This window comes from Vitis vinifera, chromosome 17 (genome assembly GCF_030704535.1).
Source record: "Vitis vinifera cultivar Pinot Noir 40024 chromosome 17, ASM3070453v1".
Lineage (NCBI taxonomy): Eukaryota > Viridiplantae > Streptophyta > Magnoliopsida > Vitales > Vitaceae > Vitis > Vitis vinifera.
This window is the reverse complement of record NC_081821.1, coordinates 1,132,357-1,156,527: the sequence shown is the minus strand read 5'-3', so window position 1 is coordinate 1,156,527 and position 24,171 is coordinate 1,132,357. Positions and strand designations below refer to the sequence as shown.

Sequence of the window (24,171 nt, the reverse complement as noted above, 5' to 3'; positions counted from 1 at the left end):
CCAGGATATCTTTTTTGAATCAGGAAGTTGAAAATGTTGCTTGGATTTTAAAAGCTTTTTCGAAAAAATGGATTTTGCAATTTGTTCTGCTGAATTTAGAAAATCAGTTTGGATTTGGTGTTTATATTCAGATCTGAATTAGGTGGGAGTAGATATGTTGGTTTGCTGATTTTATGTACTTGAATTTTTTGAGCTGAAAAGATTAGTCCTAGTGAAGATATGCTTCCTTTTGCCACATGGGGTGTAATATAAAAATATACCCAGTCAACCAAATGATGTGCCAGCTTTGATACTCCTTTCGTAAGAAAGAAACATGTCCAGTGCCAGATGTGTTCATCTCACTTGTTTTTTGAGTTTTAAAATATGGTTTTTTACAATGGCTATCAACCTCTTTTAGATAATTATTTTTTAAAATAATTTTAAAACAATAGTTTTTGAGAATAATTTTTAAAAACTAGTGGAAATGTATTTTTGAGAATTTGAAATGTTTTTCATGTATTTTTTATATTTTAAAATAATTTTTATATGGAGTATTTTATTTTTAGTGATTATTTATATTTTTATGTAGTTATTTTCTAAAATAATTTGTATATAAATGGTTTTAAGATTTTTTTTTTTTAAATTTTAAAGAATAGAAAATAGTTTTTTTATTTTTTGATTATCAAATGTGGCTTTTTAAACATGTTTTCTTATTTTTTTTGAAAGAATAAAAAAATAAGCTTGGTTGTGTAATTTACTTCAAATAAATTATTTTCAAAAATAAAAATTGTTTTTTATTATTATTAAATGTGTATTTTTTTTTGGAGAGAAAAGTTGTTTTCAAACACAGTTGCTAAGGCTTACTTTTCCCCAAGAAAAGGCAAACAAACATGCCCAATGCGAGATGTGTTCATCTCAATTCTTGATATGCAGGAAAAACCACGTCCTTTTTCATAGGAATTAAGAAAAGAGATTTAGGAAGAAACTTCTAATTCATCATACATTCATACCCACCCTTCTTAACACGCGTACAATAAATGACTAAATTAGGATTGTTTGGTTGAGGTACGACGAAGAGCGAAAAAAGAGATTTTAATACCGTATAAATATTTTTTGAAATATCCTTTATATTTTTAATCATTAGTCAAAATATTATTAAAATAAATAAATAAAACAATTTTGTTTTAAAAACCATCCTCACTTTAGACTTTAAAGTAAATTCTTAAAAAAAAATTTATTATAAAAAATTCATCAATTGTATTTTAAAATTAAAACTTAATAAAATTTGTTCTTAAACGTACATTTATATTTTGGTTGGAATTAGTCATTAGGTTTTTTTTTTTTTTTTTTTTTTTTGTAATTTTCCCCTTAAAACAAAATAAAATAAAAAAGAATAAATCAACGTGGCTGTAATCATTGCCCAATGCCTACTCGTGAGTCTGTCTGGATTTTGAATTTTGTGTTAAGACTTCTTAAAAAGTAAGAACGGTTGGTGAAAAATCATTGTTAGTATTTCTTGTTTAACTAATGGAAGAAATTTGAGGGGAAATCTTAAACCCTCCTCTGCTTTTCCCACCTCTGGTTGATTGCAAAGTTTCAACCGTTTTCTGTCTTAATCTTTTCTTTCCCTTCTGTCTTTTGCAGTGTCCCCCCCACCACCCCCAAAAAATAGTAATTTACTTCACCCTCTCTTGATTGTCAGTTTTTTTTAAATATTTATTAGAAATGGTTGTTAGAAAAATAATTTAAAATCTACAATAATTAAAAGATAGCTTCAATCTTTTCAACTTAAATTTGTTTTTTTCCAACGTCAACTTCCATTTAAAAATTATTTTTTCAATATATATTTTTAAAATGTAATAATTTAAGTGAGGTATATTAAGTTGAGTTTTGAAAGAAAAATTAAACTTCTAAATAAAAACGCTCTAAATCAAACTTATTTAATATTGGTTTGATTTAATTAGATGAAAACTAATTTATACATTAAACTTAAATACGTTCTAAAAATAATTTAAAACCTATTTAGGTCTAATTGAATATACATAATAAACAATCATAAATCATAAAAAAATGTGTCTTGTAATGTTGATTTGATTCGATTTTTAATCATTTTTACTGATCAATAGGCAAAAAAACTAAAAATTGAATCGACTAAATTAATTTCAATTATTTCTAAATTGAATATAGCTTTATAAGGTTTTGACAATTTAAGTGATTTATTTAGTTTTAATTGGATTAGATAGGTTATATAAACTTTTAGATTTTCATTTAAGCTCCTAAAGATGCCAATTTATTTTATGGAAAAATGATAGAGAAAGAAGGATATTTGGTTTTTAAATGTGGAGAATAAACCAAATTTTGGAGGCCAACCCCACCAACCAAACCCCACAGTCTCTTCTCTCCCACGCCAGACTTATTGACTGGTCATGTGTTGGTTTTCGGCCAGTAGCCTACTCCCATCCATCTGGCATTAGCAGAGTCTGCTGAAGACCATGCCCAAAATCAGACTCAAAAAAGAAGAAAAAAAACAACATTTTTTTCTCTTACTGTAGGCCCTCCTCCACTGAAACCCCTTTGCGTATGAACGTCTCCAATCAGGTACCCCCACCTGTCCTTTTTGTCTGTACATTTCAATAATCAAAGCAGAAAATTCTCAAACAATGTTGCCTTGCTCTTTCTATATATATCCCCTCTGCTTCATTCCCAAAGAAATATGCAACCCACCTCATTTCAGTAAGAACCCCATTTGTCTCTGATTCAATCTTCCCACTCTGCAGGTATGTTTCTTACAGAATTCTCAGAATTCTGCTTCTAAAAATCTGTTTTTTAGCTCATCTTTGTTAACCTTTTTTTTTTTTTTTCCTTAGGTTTTTTTTGTTCTCTGATCTTGGAGACTGCATTCTAATGGCAAAGGCTAGCAGCAATGGTGTGTTTGAACTTAGTGTTAAGCAAGAGGAACCAACCTTGGTTCCTCCGGCAGAGGACACAGAGAAGGGTCTCTACTTCCTCTCCAACCTCGACCAGAACATTGCAGTGATTGTTCGAACTATTTACTGCTTTAAATCTGAGGCCAAAGGCAATGAGAGAGCTGCAGAAATCATCAAGGATGCCTTATCAAAGGTTCTTGTTCACTACTACCCCCTTGCTGGGAGGCTAACGATCAGCTCAGAGGGTAAACTGATTGTGGATTGTACCGGGGAAGGTGCTGTTTTTGTCGAGGCTGAAGCTAATTGTGCTGTAGAAGAGATCGGCGACATAACAAAACCCGACCCCGTGACTCTTGGGAAGCTTGTTTATGATATTCCTGGTGCTAGGAACATACTGGAGACACCTCCTCTTGTTGCTCAGGTTTGTAGCTCTGAACTCAAAATATGAACTAATGTTCTTGATGATTTATTCTATTGATTCTGAGACAGTTTAAGGCTGATAAGTTTATGTTTTCAGGTGACTAAGTTCAAGTGTGGAGGATTTGTTCTTGGGCTATGTATGAATCACTGTATATTTGATGGGCTTGGTGCCATGGAATTTGTGAACTCATGGGGGGAAACTGCCAGAGGCTTGCCCCTGAAGGTGCCTCCATTCCTGGACAGGAGCATACTCAGAGCTAGAAACCCACCCAAGATAGAGTTCCCCCATCATGAATTCGCTGAAATTGAGGATGTATCAAACACCATGAAGCTTTATGAGGAGGAAATGCTCTACAGATCCTTCTGTTTCGACCCTGAAAAGCTTGATCAACTCAAGATGATAGCCATGGAAGACGGGGTTCTCCCCAAGTGCACTACATTTGAAGCCCTCTCCGCCTTTGTCTGGAGGGCTCGCAGCAAGGCCTTGGGCATGAAGCCCGAGCAACAGACGAAGCTCCTCTTTGCTGTCGACGGACGGTCCAGATTCCAGCCACCAATACCGACAGGCTACTGTGGGAATGGGATTGTGTTGACAAATTCTCTCTGCAGCGCAGGTGAGCTGCTGGAGAACCCACTTTCATTTGCAGTAGGGCTGGTTCAGGAGGCAGTTAAGATGGTGACAGACAGCTTCATGAGGTCAGCCATAGACTATTTCGAGATCACAAGAGCCAGGCCTTCTCTTGCTGCGACACTCCTCGTTACTACTTGGTCTAGGCTGTCTTTCCATACCACAGACTTCGGATGGGGGGAGCCCATTTTGTCAGGGCCGGTGGCCTTGCCGGAGAAGGAAGTGATTCTGTTCTTATCTCATGGAAAAGAAAGGAAAAGCATAAATGTGCTTCTGGGTTTGCCAGCTTCAGCTATGAAGGTGTTTGAAGAACTGATGCAGTTCTAGAAACCAGTGGTCTGGTGCTGGTTTTCATGGAGGTTCTTTCTGGTTTTTTTATTCTTCAAACAACTGAAACCCTGATGGACTACATGCCTCCAAATCCTAATGAATATAAATCAATTCAAAAGGAGAGGATGGTGACTCTGAATCAAAGGCTGTAGAAGTGCAATTGTGTCCCCTGTTTCTTCTCTGTGCTCATTTTCTTTGAATTTATGTGGAGGTTCCAGTGTCTGTCCTATCAAATTTTTTTTCTCTTTGATGTTGTTTATTATTCAATTGAGAAGTTTGTTCTGTATTTGCTGATAATAATATCATGTGATTTCAGAGTTTAAATGTATCCTATTATTTTGATTGGGAAATGGAATTCATACTTATTGTAATTGTAATGACCCGCTTCCTCATCCATAGATAGTATTTGTGTTACGCCCTAAAACCCACTCTAAGAGCATGACGATCATTTCACACCTTAAGCCTAAAGGCTCAAAGTTAAAACAAACATAAACATTCGTTTTGTAATTGGAAATTACCAATTACCAAATTCATGTTCAGAGTAGTAGGATAAAATTCATCTGAAATTTCCAAGTATCAATTTTAAAAAAAAAATAATGTATAAACCAAAGTGTTATTGTCCAAATAACTCAAAATTCAAATAATTTAAACATGAATTAAAATTTAACATCTAAACAATGTTCAAAATAAAGTTTGAACCAAAATCTTAACAAAGAAAAATTCCCCAACCTAGTCATCACTCCTCACCTAAACTGAGAGTACTTGAAAAATTATTAACGAAAGGGCATGAGTTTAAAACTCAATAAGGAACATCAATGCAGTTTCATGAATAAAACATTTTCAATCATGCTTGCAAATTAGAGATATAACATATACTTATTTTCATAAAAACTTTTGAGTTCAAAAGATTAATACATTCAAACTTTTCAACAAAACTTTCTCGTATCCATTTCAAAACAATTTCTCATCAAAACCAAATCAAATACATTCAAAATATCTTTACTCTGGTTATCGCATGACAAATGGTGTCCAATTAGGTGGGACTTCACAATTGAGTAACTAGTTTCAAATTTGTTCAATTTAAAGTGAACAAAACCAAATGTCAATAATTATAACCCGTTGACTAGAGCCATAAGGTCAACTATTATAATATGTTTAGGGTCATATAATATCAACTATTATAACCCGTTGATTAGGGCTGAAGATGTCAACAATTATAACTCGTTGACTGGGACCATATAATCCAAAGTCGAACACTTTATTTCATTAATTCAAACTTACAAAACAAAATATCATATCTCCTTAATTTTTCACTTTTCATAAATAAACAAAGAAAATTCTCAAAAAGGTTTTCCATGCAAAACACATATTTGATCCATGCGAAAAGATAAAAATAATATTTTTACACATTTCAAAATACAATATAAAAAGAAAATTATTTTCTTTTATAAAAATCTGCATTAATTTCCCTTACCTCGAAGAAGTACTCAAAAACTTGAAGTATTTAGCTTGACGAATTTACTTATCACCTAATATAATATTATACACAATATTGATTATTAGTTATTTATCTAAATATACAAATTTGACAATCTTAAAAATATTTTATTTAGTATTATGGATCCTAATTAATTTTTCATATTAATATTATTACCATCAAATATTATTTTCAACTTCCTAAATAATAATTTTTTTTCTAACTTATCTAAATTTAATCTTTTAAGAATATTTATTTGCATTAAACTATTATTAGTATTATTTAAATCTCATACTAAAACTTAACAAATACTCATGAAATTCTTTTTTTTTTTTTCAACATGCCAAATCCTTCTTAGGCATCTTTCATCATTTTTTTTTCCTCTCTAAAGTCAAAACTTTTAACCTCCATACTCACAAATTTTATGTAATTCAAACTATGTTTATAAAATTTTTAATCTTTTTGACCTAGAAATTAATTAAATGAACCCTAATCAAAATTGAGATATTCCAAATAATATCTAAAGTGTTCAAAACTAATTAATAAATATAAAATATTAATTTAAGGATTAAAAATCTTACCTGAAAAATTGATTTTCAAATCCTACACCTTCAAATCTTTACCCCTATGCTCTCTGATCTTTTTAATATCTGTGTAAAAGGGTTTTCTGAATAGAAAAGATATGAAATATCTAATTTATATTTAAGGGTTTTAAATACAAAAATATGTTTTTACCCTTATTAAATTACTTTAATTAATTAATAATTTTCAAATTATGATTTTACCCCTAAATTGGGTTTTGGGTATTACAATTTGTTTTGAGTTTATTAGACTTTCACGGTTTTGAAACATGGCTTACGGTTAAAAAAGAAGGCTATTAATGTCTTAAACTTTTCCCCTTAACCAATATGTGATATCATAATTATGGATTAAATTAGTTAATATTGAACATTTTTTTAAGTGTAATATCTAGTATAGTATATGAAAGAGTGAAAAAAAAAGCTTTGGTTAGGAGGTGATGTCTGAATATGTGGTTATTGCTTATTAATAATATTTTTCTAATATTAGTATTATTTTTGAAAAATTATTGTAAAATATGCTAATTTTCTAGAATAAAATTAAGGTGTTTTTTTGTGGAGAATTTGTGAGGAATAATTAAAAAGATACAAAAACACTCTAAAAACCTTTGCATTATAGATAAATATATAATTTCAATTATTTTTCATATTTTAGTTATTAAGGTTATATTTGGATCCTGTAAAGTACTAAAGAAATGAAAAAAATTACGAAAAATGATTTTATCATATTTGGTTGTCATATAGAATTTTTTTTTTATAAAAAATTACAATTAATTAGAAATTGTAAAAATAATTTAATAACTTTAACTTTATTTTTTATTTTATTTTTCTCATATTTTCCCTTAAATTTTATGGAACCAAACATAATGTAAATGAATTTTATTATTAAAAACAAAATTTTGAATTTCTACTTAAGGCTATAAAACATGTTAATTAATTTGTTAGTGAAACTCAAAAATGAAAATCTGAGCAAAACTCCCTCTTGGGTGACCACCTTCTCTCATGTGACTTTTTTTATTTTTTGGTATAAACAATAAAAGGTTTAATAATATTAGAAAATAGGTTATTCCATTAATAAATTATTGAAAAACTTATGTCTTGTGAGAATTTCAACTCCCATGATTGATGGTTGTATCTAATACCAATTTTTAGGTTGGACTTTTATCATCTTAATTTAAAATTAATTAATATTCAATATACCCAAGATTAAATCTTTTATTAATATTTTAGAACGTACCCAAATTCAAAGTTTGTGTCACACTCATATATATATATATATATAATTAGACTAACATTTACATATTAGAAAGTTATATATAAGAATTAAATAAAAGCTTATTAGTTAACTTAAACTATATTTTAATATATAAATTAATCTCTATATCATAGAATCTCCATCATTAATTTCAGATAAATTAATACAAATTTCAGATAAATTAATTCAAATTTCAAATTTCCCACGTAACCCCATGCAAGCCAATTAATGGAGACTAATTGGAATATTTTAACTTCTCAATTATTTATTTGTCTTGACGCCAAGTCCTAGACGTTCAGTTAATAATAATTCCCGGCTGTTTCACATTGGGGTTAAGGCATTAATTAAACTAGAATCAACTCTACCCACAAAAAAGAAAGAAAGAAACGGAGAAAATGGTCAAAGATCCCTAATTCTCATATTCAAAGTCAAGAAACAACGAAGACTTAACGCCTTTCTTATCCAAAAGAAAGTGAGGAAGAACTGAAGAATCAAGAAAAGACACCGCCAGTTCTTATTCGGCAAAAAAAAAAAAAAAAACCGAAGAGAAGTGTTGACTTGAATGAATGCGAACTTAAAATTCTTTAAGATTTCATGAACAGAAATGGATTTTAAAAGTCTCTTTGGGTGAAAATTTGTGTTTGGTGATCATGAAAATGATCATTTGAAAAAGGGAGGACAGTGGAATCTTCTGTTTGATTTATTCCTTTGTTTGACATATGAAAATTCAGAGATCGATAGCCTCATCTACTGGGAAGTATTTTAGAAGATGCCGTAAAGATTAAGAAGATTTTAAAAGATTTAACTACTCTGTTCTATTAACTAACTTGTTCTTAGATGAAATAGTCTAACTTCAATCGAAAAACCAGAGGCGAGGAAATTTTGGAGTACAACAAGGCTGGTTTTCAGCCTGTGATGTGTTATTCTGATGGTGATGATGATATCAAATTTCATAAACGATTCGACCTACCTTATTTGCTACCACTTGATTTTTATGAAGAGATGGTTAATGCTTTTCTAACATAGATTTGAAACACCTGCAACTATCCAAGATCGATAAATTTGCATTACCATGCACTTCCAAAAAAAACCATTGTGTACACATATTTTTCTTTCTTTTTGTCTCAGCTTTGAATTAATTAGTTTTAATGGTGGGAGGATTTTGAAAGGAGAGTTTTTCTTTCATGGGAATGTCTACAACTTTCATAGTACAAAGGTTGCAGGCCAACACTCCTCACATAATCGCAAAAGATCGATATTCACAAACATGAAGGCTATAGAAACCATAAGCCTTGGGAAAAGCACAACCGGCCGGCAAATCCCCACCAGCTTCGTCCCTGCGTGCTTTCACCTTTTCGACTCAGCTGACTTTTCCGTAGGGAGTATGAAGGCGCTGCATGGCATCGAAGCAATGGCATGTGGGGTTACTGAGGAAAGCTCATCAGACCTTGTGGAATCAGTCGATGCTCAATTCACCTAACCATCCGAGATGGACTGAGCAGGCTGTAGTGGCCATAACCCTCGGCCATTTCGCCGCAGCCCGGACGAGGAGATGGGCTCAGGAAGCTAAACGTGCCGCCACGGGAACTACTCTCTTGAGCCCCACCACTCTCCATTTGTACCAACACTTCGTAGAAGGTATCAACATCGCATGGAAGCAACACAGGGCCTCCATTACTGTACCCATATTCCAATTCAGCTTCCTCTAGCAGCGTCTTGAATAGTGGGTGCTTGGCGAGCTGGGTCTTGATCACGAACCGTTGTTTCTGGGCTCCGACATAGACTGGGAAGTAGCCTTTGGGAGGCATTGGGGACTTTTTTTTAGGCTTACCAACTTCTGATGTTTTTGAAGGGCTAAATGGGATGATCAGTAATATTGATTTCTTGGCTCTGGGACATATGGATTGCCATCTCTCCCATGCCTTGAGCATCACAGATTTCTTCCCTTTCCCCTTTACAGAATCCATTCTTACAATCACAGACTCAGAAAGAGTTGATCTTCCAAGAAGAAGGACATATACTTTGACAACTTCTGTGCCCTTATGGGTAATTAATCAGCGCTGAAAAGCTTGAAAACAAAGCTTTAGAGAAAGAGAAGACAGAAGCTGATCTCTGAAAGAAAGAGGCAACCGCAGTCCCTTTATATAGGGCGCCTCATATATAACCCGTATCATTTCTGTGCTTAAATTATTACTATTATTATATGGGTCAATCCCAGATGCTTTTAGTTTGAATTCGTATACTTCGAGATAACGTCAAGACTCAAGACCTCAAGGGAGGCCCACTGCAAGTTGCAAGTTGCAAGTTGCAAATTGCAATGCAGTGAATTGGTCAACTCCTGCGGTGCATGGAATAATGAATCAAAAAAGGAAAAACTCAAAAAAGAAAAAAAGAAAAAAAAAAGCATATTCTTTGGATATGAAACTAAATTGGGATGAGGTTGGAGAAAATTCGAGGCAAAAAAAATAAAAAAATAAAAAATAGATTTAAAAATAATAATTTTTTTTATGAAATTTCAAACTTATTTTACTTATTTTTTTTATCTTTTATATTAAATTAGATAATTAATAAATTTATACATTTTTTATTATATTTCACATTCTTCCGTATTTTACTTAATAAAACCAAACATGAAAATTAATTTTTTAAATATTTTTTAGTACTTTCATATAACCAAACATAACTCTAATTTAGGACAAAAATATTAACAAATTAAGATTATTATCTGTTTTCCAAATGAAATACAAAGATTATTTATTTGGTAATTTTTTAAATCATTCTCCAATTAACTCACTAGTTAATTATCAAAACTACGAAGCTAGTTGGATAAAATGTGTGAACGCTATAATTTATGTGTTGAATTAGTTGAAAAATGAACCCTATATTGGGTATACATTTGTCGGGAGTATGGACCTTTGTTTGTGTAATAATTTTTTAAGGTTTCCTTTAAATTATATAATAAAGTTTTGTATTTTTTAATTTTATTTTTATGAAATGAGAGTACCAAGTAGAATACCTATAAATTAATACGTTGTTGTATTTATTTATTTATTTATAAATATGATGATAATAATAAATATTTAGATCCTAAAATAACTTTTAAATATCATTTATTAATAAATATAATAGAATTATGAATATTACTTTTTTTATTATAATAATTTATAATTATTCTCGAGTTATCTTTAATTTAAATATGATAAAAAGTTTTATATACGATTTATTTAAATGAATAATTTTAAAGTATATAAAGTTTTAAAATAATTTTTATTATATTTTATTCTTGAAATAGTAAAACTTTCTACTATTGTATCTTGTTTTGTTATGTTTGGTTTTAAGAAAAGAAAAAGTGAAAAAATTAATAAAAAAAAAGTTAAAGAGGAAAAAATATGGTCCAAAAATTAAAAAAAAAAGGGTAAGTATGATTTAATTTTGATTGATTTTTAGATAATTTTAAATGATTTTAATTAAATTAGAATCAATTTGATATGGTTTGATTTGATTCATTTGGTTTAGGGAAAATATATAATTTTTTTTTAAGAAATGGCATAAAAAATACTTGTTGTCATGCTAAATAATTTAATATAAATTATATAATATATCATCAAAAAAAAATAATAATCATTCTAAATATTACAATTACACCCAAAGAGACATTATTGATTAGCCGAGGAATTAAAATATATGTATATATATATATATATATATATATATATATATTTCAAATTAAATCAATAAATATGGAATTTTTTTAAAAAGATTATTAAGACTTACGTATTTTTTCATAATTTAAAATTATTAAATTTTGTCTTACGTAATAATTTAATGAAACATATTTTTAATGAATTTATTTAAGACTTACGTAATAAATCAAACCACACTCTGTGTGTGGGTTTGATTCATCAGAAGCCCACGTGGAAGACCTAGTCTCAACACGGTGGATGTCGAACTATTTTAATGGTGCTTCACATTTGACCATACATGCATTTTCTCTATTATTTTAATCAATACTTAATGATAAAACCTAAATACATAATTAACAAATATTAATCAAGGTCAAATTTGGTGATTTAGCCAATAAGCTTGGCTGCAGATCAGCAGAGGTCCAAAAAAAGCTTGGTCAGCCCGCTCATTTGAAAAGGGCTTTTCACAAGGATACCATCCATAATTCTTAAAAATATTTTTTAAAAAGGCATTCTTGTACAAATAATTCTACAACTACAACTCCTTAAAATCTCATGTAGAACTTATTTTTTTAAATGACAAAAAATGAATTATTTTTGTTAAAATATACGTTTAATGTAAAAAGTGAATTAAAAACCGATTATAGTGTTTTTTAGATGTATTTCTGACGTAATAAATACTTTTAGAAAAAATATTTTATTTAATTTTTTTTTTAAATATTGAAAATTGATTTTAAGCGTTTCTTTGATGAATACTTTTTCCCAAAATACTTTTAAAAAAATCATAAAAAATACTTTTAATAGAAAGACTATAAAAAAAAACACTATTATTTTTTTTGAAAAGACAATTTTAGAATGAGTTTGACAATGTTTTTAGTCAAATTGCTTTTAATGAAAATTGAGAAAACAAGACTAATATGAAAAACAATCAAGAGGGGAAGGGATTGGGCTTTTGAAAAAAAAATTCAAGTACAACAATTTTAAGTAAAATAAGGAACAAATGTAAAAAGATTGAGTTGGAGAGAATAAACACAATTTTAGAGTGGTTTGACACTTCTTACCTATGTCCACTTTCCTCAAACTCTTAATCGAGTGAGAGTTCCACTATCCTTGAAGTTTCAACCAAACTTCCAAAGTTTTTACATTTGGATTCTAACTCTAATGAACTCTTACACAATCCTTCAAATATTTATTAACTTGAAGCTTTTTATTTACACAACCTCACTTAATCAACAATTAAGGAAACTCTCAATTTAGCTTAATAAAAGTTCAAACACAAGAAAACTAAGATGAATGACAAGGTGCACTAAATGATATGCATGTAAACGGTTAATGTATCAAATGAAAGAAATGAGAGCTTTGAATGAAGAAAGGGTAAGTAAGAAATTGATTGTAGGTGTTCTTTTACATATAAATGTAGTAGAACTTTCGATTTATAAGTTTCTAGTATCGGTCATAAAAAATGTCAAAAAGTAGCATCGACCAGTTGATTAGTTGTTAAGCATTAAATGCATGACAGGTGACCATTGGGCCTCAATTGGGAAATATTTCACTCTCGACCGGGAATGCATAACTATTGGAAAAGAGAGAATATTTTTGCATCCTATGACCGCTCATCGACCGGGAAGACTTAATTGGTTGAGCAGGTTGGCAAATCCCCTTGACTGGTTCATCTATTTTGTCCTCGAAACCTAGCTTTCTACATTTCTTTAACTTCCAATACTTATGTAAGGTCTTTCAACATATTAATGTGTCAATTTTAAAATAATTTGCTTAAGGTTTATATTAGAAAACTTGAGTTTTGATGAAAATTTAACTTTAATAACGCATAAACTAAGTTTTTAAAGATGCATGACTTAATATGAAAATCCTAAGTGCACCAACACATTCACCTTACATATATTTCATAAGATGAAGTGGTCTTTCATATGCCTCAATTTTGCATTCATTCAATCAATTAATGATTTTCTTGAATATCCTTTTTAATTTTTAAATAAAAAAATGAAACTTTCTTTATTCAAATCATTTGCAATAATCATGGTTTGTTATGATCAAAATGTGATTAAAAGAATCCATAGGCTAACAAATGAATCAAATCAATTTTAGAGTGAGTTTGACAATGTTTTTAGTCAAAATGCTTTTAATGAAAATTGACAAAATAAGACTAATCTCATTAAGAAAAAAATCAAGAGGGGAAGGGATTGGGTTTTTGAAAAAAAATTTCAAGTACAACAATTTTAAGTAAAATAAGGAACAAATGTAAAGAGATTAAGTTGAAAAGAATAAACACAATTTTATAGAGGTTTGAAATTCCTTACCTATGTCCATTTTTTCTCAAACTCTTAATCAAGTGAGAGTTTCGTTTTCTGATTCAAAATCATTCACAATAATCATGGTCTGTTATGATCAAAATGGAGAACCCATAAACTAACAAAAACGTTTTCTATGAAAGCATTTTTTAGATGAATCATTTATCAAATGTTTTTCCAAAAAATGCTAAAAATAATTTTTTAATGCTATAAGTAATTTTTCAAAATTTAAAAAGTGTTTCCTAAATTTAATCAAATACTTAATATTTTTTAAAAAATATCTTTTTACCCTAACAACATTTTTTTTTAAATAAGTGATTAAAAATGTTTATTTTTTAACCCTTTATATACTCATACGTGGTGTTTATTTTTTTACTTAATTCTAAATAAAAACTTAATGCTTAATAGTGTTAAATATTAAGTTGTTTGTTTTTGTATTATTTTATTTCTATTAAGTATTAAAAAGTAAAAAAAATCAATATATTATTTTTTATTTAAAAAAAGTTAAATATTTTGAATTTTTTAATTTAGTAAAAAAATTATAAATCATAAAAAGGTAGAAAAACAAACCACCTAAATTTAAAAAATAAATTGTTTTTTTGTAAAAATCCAAAAAAAAAAAAAAAAAACATGATGTAAAAGTCAAATAAGTGATTAAAAGTGTTTATTTTTCAACCCATCATTTTTTTTTTTTATCCTATTTGAAACCCGCTGCGTTTGGTATCCGGTAAGTGGGCAACATGCCGTGGTTTTTGCAATTTTTTTATTATATTCCGAGTGTGGATCCAGTGGATTCCATCTAGAGAAATCGTTAGTAAAATTTTAGAAAAAAATTACATAAATGCTTTTTGTATTAGGGCTGTTGGGCAGTTGACAGTTGATTTGCTGACCAAAGATATCAATCATGGATAATAAGAAAATTATATAAATGCATTTTTTTATTAGGACATTGTGTTGGGAAGTCAACGTTTGATTTGCTGACGACACATATGAATCATAGATGAATAGATGGAGAAATAAAACGATATGACTGAATTTATACTGGAAACTTCGAAAATATTTATAAAAAAAAATTAATTAATTAATTAATTTTTTTTTATCAATCTTGTTTTTCGATGAATACACAAAAGGGACCTTAATTTTGACATGAGACACGTTTTATTGTTTCATGAATCACTTTCAAATGAAGTGTTAAAAGGTATCTTGAATGGAGTAGGTATGCATCCTTTTCAAGGGAGAATGAGGCCAAAAGACATGAAATGGAGGTTAGGGTGCTGCCTCGGATTGACATATATGGCCGCAAGCCGCAAGAGGTTGGTGGAGACAAATCGTGGGTAATCGGTGGACTTGTCTGCGATCGGTCACTTATCAAACATTTGAGTCACACGTGACGTATGAAACATTTGCAACTTGGCAGCATCAAGCGATTTGTACGTGAATATTCGGTCAAATCAATCATTTTTTCCAAACAAAATATTAACTTTTAGGCCTGTTGGAAAGCTATTTTTTTTTTTTATATATAATTTTTTAAAATTAGTAAAAAAATCATATTTTTTAAATTACGTAAATAAGCTTGTTTAGAAAGAGTTTTTTCTTTTTAAATGATAGTAGGAAAAATAATTTTCAAAATATAATTAAAACGAATTTATTATTAATAATTTTAATTTATAGTGTCTTTGACAATGATTTGAAAACGTGTTTTTAATTTTTTTAACATTTAAATTTTTTTATCTTTTAAATATTAAAAATATTAAAAATATTTTCTAAAACCACTATTAAACACATTTTAAATTATATAAATTGATATTAATAAATTATTTTTAGTTAAATAAAAAAATCAAATATTTTAAAATTTTTTATTCCATAAAAAAACAAATATGTCTAATTTAATTTGGTCCGTTCTATCACTAAAAAATTGGTTAATTCAATTTTAATTTAAGCATAAATAAATATACTAATTTCACTAATCTCCCCCATTCCCACAATCCCACGTAAATGATAAGGAAGACAGTGGGGCTAACAAGCGTCATGGAAAAGCAGAGCAAGTTATCAACGATTCAAAGTCCAGACACAGCAACAACCACGACTTGTGGAAAGAAAGACAAAATCTTCACCGGTTCCTATCCGGAAAAACTCAGGAATATATTCAATCGACGTCTCCAAAGTGCATGGATTGATGTCAGATTTGAAGATTTTGGTGTCACAGATACCACCTCCTCCTCCTCCTCCACCACCGCCGCCGCATGCAGACAATAGAACGGGGAGCCATCAAGACCATTCTCACCCCTCCAACGTCTAAGTCGGTAATGTTGGTCATGGTTCCTCAACAAATATTTAAAAGTAAATATATATTTTGATGAAAAAAAGACTATGAAGAGAATACCGCAAATTCAATTGAACCTGACTCACCACTAACCCTCCTACCAACCACCCTCCCAATAAATTAATTAGAAGTTTATAACTTAGAGACAAAACGTAGTTAACATGATAAGTTTCAATCAAGCTAAATTTCAACGTCTTAATCAACTTTTTAAAACATGCATTAATTTGCAGTTATTTAACTTAAGGAATCAAGAGCTCAACATCTGAATAAGACTGTATTTGGTTCTCGAAAATTTTAAAGAAAATGCAAAGGAAGGTGAAGTAAAATAAAAAAATAAATTTAAAGTTAATAAATTATTTTTATATATTATTTTAAACTTATTTTAACTCTGTCATATGAAAATTAAATAATTTTAAAATATATAAAATTTTAATCATATTTGATTTTTTTTATATATATTTTTCATAGTTGAATCAAATATAAGAAAATCATTTTTTAAAAATATTTTTTTCTTTCTTTAATACTTTTTGGGAACCAAACATAATTTAAGTAATTTTATATCTCAAAAGATGCTTCATATTTTGCCTTGTATGTCATTTATGATATTTGGGTAAAAATTTCAATCATGATTAATAGGTGATTTTACATTTTAGATAAATAAGAAAACCCTAGGTTATGTTTGGTTTTCGAAAAATACTAAGGAAAGAAAAAAAATGTAAAGGAAAATTATTTTTTCATGTTTGGTTGTCCTATGAAAAATATAAAAGAAAATCAAACATAATTAAAAATAATTAAAAACTTATATATTTTTAAATTATTTAATTTTTATATTGATGAGTTAAAATAAATAAAATGAGTTTGAAGTAACAAAAATAATAATTTAACGACTTTTAATCTATTTTTTATTTTCCTTCACTTTTTCTCTCTAATTTTCTAGGAACCAAACATAGCCTTATATTTCCTTAAGAGAGATGGATTTTTATTTAATTAAAATATTTAAAAAAATCTTAATTATTATCTTGATGTTGTAAAATTATAAAGTGAAAGGAGAAGAAAACAAGAAAGAGAAATCAGAATGTAGGAAGAGAATAGAATGCATAGGACAACTCTATTTGAATTTCATTAGGGGTCTCTCCCTTTTATAGGGAGTTACAAAAGATATTTATGAATGATCATCCATAAGTTACCATAGTGGTACAGAATCTCATATTTTATAACACTCCCTTTTGGATGATCATAAGAATATGCCTCATTAAAACCTTACTAGGAAAAACCCCATGGGAAAAAACCCTAGTGAAGGAAAAAGAGTACAATATTCTTTTGGATTACTACAACTGTCTCGTTAAAAACCTTGCCAGTAAAACCCAATGGGACAAAACCTGGACGAAGGAAAAAAAGTGCAGTATATCCATATTATCAATCTCTCCCTCATGTAAACATGATTATGATTTTTTCAACATTTCAAATGGTAGATCTCTCAATCTTCGTATTCCAAAGTCATACCTTAATTTTTTCAATGTGGTCAAAGGTAACGCCTTTGTGAATAGATCTGCTAGATTATTGTATGATCGAATCTGCTGAACATCGATCTCACATTTCTTTCGGAGCTCATGAGTATAGAAGAATTTAGGGAGATATGCTTAGTTTTGTCACCTTTTATGAATCTTACTTTAATTTGCGCAATACAAGCAACATTATCTTCATGTAACTTGGTTGCATTACCTCTGATGGAAGGTAGTCCACATGATTCTTGAATATGTTGGATCATTGACCTTAGCCATATACATTCACAACTTGCTTCATGAATTGCAAGAATTTCTGAATGATTTGATGATGTGACCACCATTATTTGTTTAATAGATCTCCATGAGATAGTAGTACCATTGTAATTAAACACATACCATGTTTGTGACTTACTTTTATATGAATATGAAAGATATTCTGCATCTGCATATCCAAGCAATTGTTGCTTTGATTCCCTTGAGTAAAATAAACTCATATCAGTAGTTCCGCGAAGATAATGCAATATATGTTTGATACTATTCAAATGTCTTCGAGTTGGAGCAGAACTATATCTTGCTAATAAATTGACAGAAAAAAGAATGTTTGGACGTATACAATTGGCTAGATATATAAGTGCACCAATAGCACTAAGCCTGAAATATCTCTTTCCCAACCAAGCATAAAATAGAAGAAAAATATGTATAAAGATAAAAAATAAAAGAACCAAAACAAAGTAATGCACTATATCCTAGTTATGACGATTGCCAATCCCTGGCAACGACGCCAATTTCTTGACCGAAAATTCTCTGTTGTACCAAAATACTTAGCCTTTTTATATAGTAACTCTGGTAAAGAAAAACTAGAGAAAGAGTCACTACGACTTTTGTAGTATTCCGGGTATCGTTCTCAAGGACTGACTTATGAAAATTGTCAATACTAGAATAAATGAATTGTTTTTGTTTAAATCCTTAAGTGAAAAACAATATGTGAATAATGTGAAACTAAGTAAAAGAAATTGAATTAATAAGAAAAAAATAAATATTGATTTTAAATTCAATTGATTCTAGTTTGGGGTTTTCCATAATCCAACTTAGGGTATAGAAATTAGAGAAAACAAAGGTATTTTAAGTAATGTGATCTTAGGGTTTTGGGATCCTTGGCCACTCGCGATCAAGTTGAGTTCTATAACTCAAAATTGCATCTGAAACCTAATTTTTCCTTCTTAAAAATAGATTCCTAAAACCATTAAATGAATGAGATTGATTATCAATTTAAGATTTGACTTTTTAACCCTTCCTACTTCTTATAGCTTTGTTTAGGGGCAAATAACGGTAGGGAAGACGAGGATAACTAATGATCAAGAATTACCAAGAATCACTAGTATCAAGTAATAACCTACTGTATCATTCCCTAAACGAACTCATAGGGATAGGATAAAAAAATGATAAATTGTCACCCAACCAATAATTAATCTCATTGTTATAATAATTTACCCATTGTACTTATAGGTTTCCTAGCCCTTAGGTTTTCATGCTTCAAGCCCCAAGTTGGCTCTTAGCCTCTCATGGGGGTGATGTCACATTCACAATCCATAATAGGGTAAAAATCCATAATTTGAATCAAAAGAAACTAAAAACAATATATTCAATAAAAAAGAAAAAGAAAACAAACCAAAGTTCTCATCTTCTTCCACCTTCAATGTCAAAATCTCTAGAAAAAAATCCAAGATCCCTAAAACCTAGAATTGAGAGAGTTTATATAATATCCTCAATTACCTAACATGTGGCACACTCTCATTGACCACTTATTACAAAATAATTTCCAAAAAATGATTAAAAAATAATAAAATGGTGATTTCTAGTCGTGTGGGGTCCACCTAGGGCGGGATGGAGTGCTTTAGATGCAATTCCCGAGGTAGAGGAGGCGGAACATCAAAGTGACAGTGGGTGAATTCGAAATTGGTGTCATTTGGAAGTGGATTTTGAATTCATAAGTTGAATAGATGCAATTCCTAGGGTAGAGGAGGCGGAACATCAAAGTGGTAGTGGGTGAATTCGAAATTGGTGTCCTTTCGAAGTGGATTTCGAATTCATAAGTTGAATTTCGAAATCATAAGTTGAATTTCGAAATGACCCTTTAGCTTGGTGTAGTTGTCTTCAAATGGCCATAACTTCTTCATTTCAGCTCCGATTTGCAAACCATTTGAAGCATTGGATTCCTGACTTCCCGAGCTTCGAAATGATATATAGTATGTATATAATGGACTCCATAAAGTGCTCCAAATTTGTCCTCAAAGTCAGAGTATATAATGCCATCAGATTTTTGAGTTCTAAATTTCCATGTAGCTAAATCTTGCTTCATGCCTCATTTCCCATGCTTTCTTGCCTTCTTTCTTACTCCATAATGGTCATTTATTATCTTCCAACCTCATGATATCCTCGTTTTGCCTTTCCTTATGTTCAATGAGTCTTGACTCACTTATTTCCTCATTTCGCCATTTCTTGATATTTCAAAATCTAAAGTCATTCAATTTGCACAATTTTCTTTCCTTGAACCTGAGATAAGTCTCCAAAGTACAAATTAAACTCATGACTAGGGCCTTAGCATTGATTTAGGTCAAGTTGGGTGATTTGAATATCCTTTGGTGCACAAATCATATTGAATATGTGCCATTAGAGCACATATTTTGGCTCCAATCAACTAAGATATGGTATTTCATGACCAAGTAATTCTTCATCATTTTTCACAATGACAAAATGGGTCATTTTTCATATTAAGTGATTGAACAACCATTGAAGAACTTAAATGATGCGCTTTATCCATATAAAAATGCTTCAAAACTTTCTTAATATATGTTGATTGATGTACTAAAACTTTATTTGGAAAATGCTTGATTTGCAGGCCGAGACAAAATTTTGTTTTTCCAAGATCTTTCATCTCAAATTCATTCTTAAAGTAATTTGTTGTTCTTGTGAGCTCTTTAGGAGTTCCAACAAGATTTAAGTCATCAACATACACCGTAATAATTGCAAATTCGGTTTCTGATTTTTTAATGAAGATGCATGGGCATATAGGGTTATTCATATACCCTTCTTTTAGCAAGTATTCACTAAGGTGATTGTACCACATGCATCCAGATTGCTTGTATCCATACAAGGATCGTTGTAACTTGATTAAGTACATGCTACGAGGCTTTGTACTATTTGCTTCAGGCAATTTAAATCCTTTAGGGATTTTTATGTATATATCATTATCCATGGATCCATATAAATATATTGTAATAACATTCATGAGACACATATCTAGTCTTTTTGGGACTGCCAAACTAATTAAGAAATTATATGTGATTGCGCCCATGACGGGAGAGAATATTTCCTCATAGTCAATACCAAGTTTTTGCGAGAAACCTTGTGCTACTAATCACACTTTATATCTTATGATCTCATTATTCTCATTTCGTTTTCGTACAAATACCCATTTATACTCAACAGACTTTACATCTTTAGGTATTTAGACTACAAGTCCAAAAACTTCTCATTTTGTTAATGAGTTTAACTTTGCCTGTATAACTTCTTTCCATTTTGGCCAATCATTTATATGTCGGCATTCTTCCACATTTCATGGTTCAGGATCTTCATCATTTCTTATGGAGGCCACTTGGGAAGTGAAAATAATATTATTTTGATCCCATTTTTCTCCTGTGTATACATAACTTATTGAGATCTCACAATTTTTAGGTACTTATGCCTATTCAGGGGCTTTTTGTTTAATATGTGCCTCTTTAGGGGCTTCTTGCTCAATATGTGCCTCTTAAAGGGTTTCTTGTTCAATATGTGCCTCTTCGGGGCCTTCTGCATTATTTGTGTCTCTTCTAGGGCTATAGATTTATCAACTTTAAACTGATCAGTCATTTTGATGACCTCTTTTAAAGTGCCAAGTTTTTCTTGGGTTCTCCTATTCTGGGAAGTTATATCCTTTGAGTTGACAGGTCTACCACGTTTCAGGCGTATCTTAGATTCATTTGTTAACTGTCTTATAGGGACATCAATCTGTGCTGGAGTATTTGCAGCCGGGATATATGACTTTGTCACTTTCTTTGTATGAATGCATCTTGTAGTTGATTTGCAAGATTTTGCAAATGAATGATCTTTTGAACTTCTAGTTCACATTGATTTGTATGAGGATCAAGATGAGTCAAAGTCAATCCATTCCAAATAATTTCATGCCGTTCTTCTGGAATTGGCTCTTCTCCCCTTAACGACGAGAAAATTGTCTCATTAAAATGATAATCTACACAACATGTCATTTTACCTTTTAAGTATATAAGTAGACTAGTCACTAATTAAAAACTTCTGGTTTTGTAATGTACATCCATATGACCTTTTACCCTGGGGGACCAAGTTGGTCTTAAAAGATTCTTCTGGATCTATCATCATATAAAATGTCGTTCACATGAAATCAAATACTACTAGTGACATAGTACAAACTCTTCTGGAGCCTTTAATTTGGTTTCTATCACCTAATATAGTATTGACATTGTTTGTCATCAATGTTGTGCAATTAATGAAACAAGAGTTTTATCAAAGTAACAAGTTATAAAACATTGTCATAAAGACTTTGTCTTTATAGAATTGAATAAATATTATCATAGAGAAAGAGTTAAAATCAATGGAAAAATATTAGTCATCGATGATGACTTAACTTAATAACTTGCGTAAAAGCAATGAGAGCGTATATAACACAATAAAACAAATATGAAAAGATAATTTAAAGTTATATATTTCTTAAATAATCTCACACATTTGATTTTGTAAGTGTGGAGCAATTCATACATGAAATAACAAGGAAGTATTTCAATAACCAATCTAATTGTAGTGATAGATCAATAATTTTATTCAAAATATTATTATGATCTAAATCAATGTGCAAAAATTAATTCATAAATCAAAATTTTAAGAGAACATATCATGATTTAAAGCATCTTGTTGTCTCAAAACTTTAATTGAAATGCTACAAATCCATCTAAATATATATGTAAAGATATAACATAATATATTGAGAATAATAGTTGAACCTATTGTAATTTCAAAATTATTTTTGATAATGAAATTATTACATTAATAAAAATACCGTATGTGGCAACATGCAATAATATATGTAGATTTTTCTACTAATGACAATATAACTGCTAATAATAGAAATTTATAAAAACTATCAAACACTTACCTATTTGTATAAAAAATATTAATCCTTTGATAATATGTAAATATTATCTATATGCTTGTTATCATAGCTTCAGGCTATAATATATTTCATTATAACTTTTGGTTATATAAATTTCATAAAGTTGTACAAAATTGTTAGTTAACAATTTCCTTCTCTATAGCTTCTAGTTATAAGAAAGTACATATTAATAACTTTGACATAACCTTTGATTAACAAAAAGAATATTAATTTTCTTACTTTCATAACTTCGGGTTATGAATAATAATATTTATATAACTTCTGGTTATATAACAAAATTAAAAAAATTATGTATCTTCTAGGTACATAGTTGTTCATTTCAACTTCCTTTTCTTTTATTGATGTTTGGTAAAGGTCGACCAAACGTTTGGACGTACGATAGGTACGCGACCAATGCCCCTTCATACCACATCGTAAACACTTATTCTCATGGTTCTTAAGAGGTTTGTCTTGTAAACACTTCCCATTTTCTTGTTTTACCTCAATATTATTCCACTTCTGGTGGTATAATAAGACTTTCATTTTCTGAGAATTTGGTAAATTATTTATATAAGAACTATGGTATTGGGGATTTCTTCCACGACCACAATATTGCCCTCATCATCGTCCATGAGTTTGGGACAATATTACATTCACTTCAGGGAATGATTCAGATCTAGTTGGATGAGACTGGTGATTTCTCATCAAAAACTCATTTTTTGTTAAACCTTCCTGGAGATGATAATGAAGGAAAATCAGTGTTTTTGCGCGATCCTACAGGGATGCTTGATTTCCTTCTTTGATCATAGCTCCAAGATTTATTGACAATTTTGTTTTGAATAACTTCTAGTTATACAAGAGAATTATAAATTGTATGCATAGCTTTTAGCTATGAAATTATTGTTAATAAAAATTGTTTTCCATAATTTATGTTGTGAAAAATGAGTGAGTACAAAATAAAAATTAAAAGTCAATATTTTTCATAACTTTGAATTATGATCATTTTGTCGAAACAAGAAAATACGCAAATTTGTATATAGGTTCAGACTATGAACTATTTATGTATAACTTCTAGTTACACAATATAATTAAAAGAAATTAAAGAAATTAAAATTTAATATCTTTCATAGCTTTAAGCCATGATTATTTTGTCAGAATAAGAAAATATTTAAATTTGTACATAGCTTCAGGCTATGAATTGTTTTTTATATAAATTTGTGTATAACTTTAGGCTATGAACTATTCATTGGGTAGATTTGTGCATAACTTCAGGTTATGAACATTTATTTATTTCATAACTTTTGGCTATAATATTGTTTGGTATAACTTCCAGTTATACCGTATAATTAAAAATAAATAATTGGAGATCATATACATAACATATGGTCATGTATTTGTAATTCTGTAATTTTCCCCATAACTTCTGATTATATGAATTGCACATATTTTTTTTTTCATAACTTCTGGTTATAAATTTATCTCATAATTTATAATTTATCCCATAACTTCTGATTATAAGGATTGTACATATTTTTT

General features: G+C 29.6%; 2 protein-coding genes across 3 annotated transcripts; one reads left to right on the top strand and one right to left on the bottom strand.

Moving 5' to 3' along the window:
- The first annotated feature begins 2,321 nt into the window (after positions 1–2,321).
- On the top strand, positions 2,322–4,608 carry LOC100854389 (omega-hydroxypalmitate O-feruloyl transferase). 2 transcript variants are annotated; one of them, XM_003634174.4, is made up of 3 exons: positions 2,322–2,756; positions 2,847–3,327; positions 3,424–4,608. In XM_003634174.4, exons 2-3 carry the CDS (start codon positions 2,884–2,886, stop codon positions 4,279–4,281), a joined length of 1,302 nt encoding a protein of 433 aa, XP_003634222.1. In that variant the 5' UTR covers positions 2,322–2,756; positions 2,847–2,883; the 3' UTR covers positions 4,282–4,608. The 2 variants fall into 2 exon arrangements, with proteins under 2 accessions (XP_003634222.1, XP_059590014.1); XM_059734031.1 differs by having other exon boundaries at positions 2,635–3,327.
- A 4,458-nt stretch (positions 4,609–9,066) lies between these two features.
- On the bottom strand, positions 9,067–9,561 carry LOC100268140 (auxin-responsive protein SAUR71). The gene has a single exon (XM_002280374.3). It carries the CDS (start codon positions 9,559–9,561, stop codon positions 9,067–9,069), a length of 495 nt encoding a protein of 164 aa, XP_002280410.1.
- Between the last annotated feature and the right edge of the window lie 14,610 nt (positions 9,562–24,171).